General features: G+C 39.2%; 1 protein-coding gene across 1 annotated transcript; it reads right to left on the reverse strand.

Moving 5' to 3' along the window:
* Window positions 1-3,427: 3,427 nt before the first annotated feature.
* Window positions 3,428-4,498, reverse strand: LOC122316186. Its single transcript, XM_043132722.1, has one exon. It carries the CDS (start codon window positions 4,496-4,498, stop codon window positions 3,428-3,430), a length of 1,071 nt encoding a protein of 356 aa, XP_042988656.1.
* Window positions 4,499-5,464: the final 966 nt, after the last annotated feature.

Below are 5,464 nucleotides of genomic sequence, written 5' to 3' on the forward strand. Positions count from 1 at the left end.
CTTAGTTGGTAGGCAATTGTTTATAGCCTTCCAAACAAAGATTTTAACTACCCCTGGAATTTTCATTCTCCATAACCCCTTCCATACCTCACTTGGCTTGCTTGATACTTCCCCTTTCTCCCTTCTTTTTTTGTTTACTTCAAAATGATATGCACTTTTCACAGTGTACATACCATTCTTCAAAAATGCCCAAATCTGTTTATCAGGGAGCCCAGAAAAGCTAATAGGTAATTTACAAATTGTTGAGGCCTCATGTTCATTAAACACCTGCTCCACTAGTTCAATATCCCATTCATTCCTCTAGGCTCTTATTAGCTCCTCCACCTTTGCTTCAGCATTCAACATTTTAATTGGTGATTGAATTCTATAAGTGACAGCCATAGGTATCCACTTATCTTTCCAGATTCTTATACTCTTCCCATCACCAACCCTCCAAACCAGCCCTTCCTTCAACAGATTGAGAGAACTCCACAAACTTCTCTATATCACAAAGGGTTTAAATCCTAAAGAGGAATTCAATATATCAGCATTTTTTAAATATTTATCTTTTAACACTACAGCAGCCATAGACAAAGGATTCATCATCACCCTCCAACATTGCTTTGCAAGGAGAGCTTGATCAAAAGCTTCAAACTCTCTAAATCCCAACCCACCATCCCATTTTGACATTCCCATCTTGGCCCAACTCCTCCATTGTATTATGTTATCTTTTTGTTTAAACCCCCACCAGAATTTAGCCATTTGTGAAGCTGTCTCATTACATAATCTCTTTGGCAATTTGAATACACTCATATAGTAGGTAGGAATAGCTTGTATAACAGCCTTTAAAAGCACTTCTTTCCCCGATGGAGAGAGGAAAAGATTCTTCCAATTGCTGAGTTTTTTCCACACATGATCCTTAAGCATACTGAAAGATTGGTATTTAGACCTACCAACCATAATTGGCAGGCCTAAATATTTTTCACAGTTGTTCTGTACACGAGCCCCACAATCTTTAATTATTGCATTCCTCACATTCAAATCAGCTATAGGACTGAATAGTATTGTTGTCTTGTGCTTGTTAAGGCTTTGGCCAGATGCCTTCTCATAGACCTCCAATATCCCACTAATCTTCCTCTATTCCTTCCATGTAGCCTTCCCAAATATTAGACAATCATCTGCAAATAGCAAATGAGTCAACTTAACCCCACCTCTAGCCACTGTCACCCCTTTAAGTTCATCTTTCTATTTTGCCTTTTCAAGCATTGTGCTTAATCCCTCAGCACATAGAAGAAATAGGTAAGGAGACAATGGATCTCCTTACCTTAATCCTCTAGTAAGTATAAAGTATTCACCTGGCCTTCCATTTACAATAGTAGCATAAGATACTGATGAGATGCAGCTCATAATCAATCCTATCCATCTAGAACCAAATCCAAGTTTTTTCATTACAGCTTTAAGGTATCCCCATTCAACCTTATCATAGGCTTTAGAAATGTCCAGCTTCACAGCCATACTTCCCACCCTACCCTTCTGTCTACACTTCATTGTATGCAATACTTCATAAGCTGCAATAATATTGTCAGATATCAACCTCCCAGGAATAAAGGCACTTTGGCTTCTTGAAATGATCTCATCCATCACCTTTTTAAGCCTATTTGCAAGAGTCTTTGCAATGATCTTGTAAAATACATTGCAAAGACTAATAGGCCTAAATTCGTTAACACTCCTTGGATCTTTAACTTTAGGTACCAGTGCTATGAAAGTCTGATTAACAGTCCTTTGTAAACTGCCTTTATTTAAGAATTTTAACATAGCATCAAACACCTCTTTTCCAACCACATGCCAGAACTCTTGGTAGAAACATGCCCCAAAGCCATCGGGCCCAGGGGCTTTCATAGGTCCCATCATCTTCAATGCAATCACCACTTCTTCTTTTGTAAAAGTCTTCTCAAGGAAGTGATTCATAACTTTTGACACTCTTGGCTCTATCTCAGCAATGCAGTCATTTATAGCTTCTTCTGATGGCTTGACACTTGAATAAACCTCAGAAAAATGATCTCGAAAAGCCACTGCAATACCCTCCTCATCCTCTCTCAAAACTGATTGATTATCTAGTATTGATACTATTTTGTTTCTTTTCCTTCTTTGATTGGCACACTCATGAAAGAATCTAGTGTTTTTATCCCCCAAAGTGTACCAATTTCTTTTTGCACGTTGTCTCCATTTGATATCTTCCATTTCCAATAACAAACCAACCTTTTCTTGCAGCATCTTCATCTCAACCATATTTTCCTGGGACATATTCATTTGCAGCATCTTTATCCTCTTTGAAATCTGGTCTATCTCTTGTACTCTCCCCTTATCTTTCTTCTTGAAGCAGGATGATAAAGATTCACTACAGAACTGTAGTCCAATTTGGACTCTCTGCACAGGTTCTTCCATAAGCAAACCTCTCTCCCAACCCTTCTTTATAATTTGTTCACAATCATCTTGTTTCATCCAACAGGCCTCAAACCTGAAAGGATAATTTTGTCTTCTCTTTCTCAGCTCTCCTTGAGTAATAGAAAGTAAAATAGGTTGATGATCAGAGCATCTTCCAATCAGCACCTCTACTTTTATCTCCTTAAAATCTGATCTCCACTTCTCATTTGCTACAAACCTGTCTAACCTTTCCTTTGTAAAAGAATTATCATCATGTTTAATAGACCAGGTATAAGCACTGCCTCTACAGCCAATGTCACTCAAACCACAATCCTTCAATGCATTCCTAAATAAATTGAGCTGACTATTTGGTCTTCTCTTACCTCCCACCTTCTCATTTTGCCACAATATTTCATTAAAATCTCCCCCTACACACCAAGCAATTCCATTCTCAGGCCTTAACTGCCTTAACAACTCCCAAGATAGCTCTCTTTTTCTTGTTTCAGGGTGCCCATAAAAACCTGTGAATTGCCAATCCTTTCCTTCCTTCTCCCCTTTAACCATGACGTTTATATGCCAATTTGAGTAATTAATCACCTCTACTGTATTCTCATGCCTCCATAACAAAACCATACCTCCTCTCCTGCCATCAGAATCCACCACAAGGCATCCTTCCATGCCTAACTTCCTTTGTAAATTTGAGATTTTACAGCTTTTTGTTTTAGTTTCACAAACAAACACCAGTGTGGGCCACTTATCCTTAACCAATAGGCTAAGGTCCTGAACTGTCCGAGAGTTCCCAAGCCCTCGGCAGTTCCAACATATAATATTCATAATGTTGGGTGGTACTGCTCAGCAGCCACCACCCCTGGTCTGTTCTTATCACAAACCATCTCAGAATTACCCTTGAACCTCTTTCCATCCACCATCATCTCACTGAACTCTTCAATCTCCTCAAAACCTCTTTTTATCAAGGAGTGACTAGAGTCTTACCTGACTCAGGCCTAGATCTAGTTCTCATTTTCTATCTCGAGACCCTCTTACTATTATCCCCTTCACCTACACACAAATGCTCAATTAACTGCTCATTTCCAGATATAGAAACCTGGAACTCCTTTTGTTTTTCAGTCCCACTTGGCCTCCCCTTATTCACATCTTGCAATAGGTCTGGAGATTGTGGTTCCCCAACCTGAGTCTCAGTTAGTTTGATCTCTTCCTTTCTCGCTTTACTTCCTATTTCCTCCATTTCTTCTCTAATCTCATCCTTTTGAAATACCCCATCTTCCTTCACAATATTCAAATTTTGACTCCCTTGATCTTCCCTCTCCTCTCTTTTTTCTTTTTCTTTCTGTTCCCCTTTCTGTACTGTAGTCTTTCTTAATTGAGTTATAGCTCTAAGCCAAACACTATACTGGCTAGAGCTTTCAGCACTCTCCTTACAACCTTCCTTTTCATGGACTATTCTACCACATTTAAAACACATCCTCGGCAACTTTTCATACTGAAAAGGTACCCAACATGTCTTCCCATCCACTACAATTGTTCTTCCTCGGGCTAAAGGTTTTCTCAAATCATATTCAACCTTCACCCTCAGACATCTACCCCAACCTGATCCATCTTCCAGTACATCAACCTCCACAACCTCCCCCATAGATCTCCCTATTACTTCCCCCATCATCTTATTCATGTAGCTCAGTGGTAAATTCAACATCTGAATCCATAGGAATGCATGATCAAAATCTATCATGCTAGGTTGAGTTTCTCCATCAAATTCTTTTAAAACAAACAGGTGATTCTCAAACAGCCATGGACAACCATTCATCACTCTCAATTTATCTCTACGGGAAACAAAAGTGATAACATAACAGTTTCTATCAATTTCTTGAAATTCTAGAGGCTTAACTACCTTCCACACTCTTTCCATCATAATTCTGGCTGTATCCTTCCCGATCCTTCTTTCCAGAACAATTTTCCCTATCAGACTGCGATCTCCTTTCCCTCGCATCACACCAGTCCATTTCTTCTGTATCTCTATCGGACAATCTTCTTCATCATTCAGTTTCGGTCGCCTCCAAACCTCCTCCATTTCCTCCATTGCTTGTTACTCAACCAACTCAATACTCTGCTCACCAATGCAAGCAAGAGACCAGACACTTCTTCCTCTCAGGAGAAAGAAGACTTCACACTTCTCTTCAATCGCTCTCCAGGACGGGAAAAACGATTGCGAGAGACTCTAATTATCAAAATATTCTTACTATTAATACTCTATGTAGTTATATTAAATACTATATTACTAATACTATATGTAGTTATAGTGATTTAATACTAACGTATTACATATTTTTTTTTTTTTTGAAAAGAACAAACTGACTTTCATTCATAGTTGATCATTACATGAACTCTCACTATCAACAATTTGCTTAATGCACTCGGGTATGTTATCAATCCATACCAAACTAGTCTGCAAAGATAGACTTTCCTTAGCTAATAAATGGGCAGCTCCATTGTTTGATCTGTTTGTATACTGTACTAACCAACCATTCCTTTGTTTTAGTATAATTTTTATATCCTCTACTAGACTACCATAGAATGATAGCTCTTCTGTAGCCGAGTTCACTGCCTGAACCACCACTTGAGCATCCCCCTCAAAAACAACCTTAACCAACCGAAGCTCTCTGCATGTTTCCATAGCCCTCCACAAAGCATATGCCTCAGCTACCATAGGTGAATCTATGTGAGACTTTTGTTCTTCAACAGCCACTAAGAAGTCTCCATCCTCATCCCTCATAACCACCCCTATGCCCACCTTCTTTTCCTTCTTTCTGACTGCTGCGTCCCAATTGACTTTGACATAACCTGGTTCTGGTTTTATCCACCCTTTTGTTCTAACACCAGCCTCCTTGACCCTGCTGTCCTTTGCTTTGATCAGCTGTTGTGCTTGCTGAAATTCGAGAATATCATTCTTTGCTGTTCTTAAAACTTGACTAGGAGCTTTAAAGTTATTCTCAAAAAGGCTTTCATTCCTCCTCAGCCATAACCCCCTCATAACTGCTGCTGTGAT

This window comes from Carya illinoinensis, chromosome 7 (genome assembly GCF_018687715.1).
Source record: "Carya illinoinensis cultivar Pawnee chromosome 7, C.illinoinensisPawnee_v1, whole genome shotgun sequence".
In the NCBI taxonomy this organism is placed as follows: domain Eukaryota; kingdom Viridiplantae; phylum Streptophyta; class Magnoliopsida; order Fagales; family Juglandaceae; genus Carya; species Carya illinoinensis.

What these genes read in the sequence shown, in the direction of transcription:
- LOC122316186 (XM_043132722.1), bottom strand. Translation starts at nt 4,498, where the DNA reads ATGGAGGAAATGGAGGAGGTTTGGAGGCGACCGAAACTGAATGATGAA.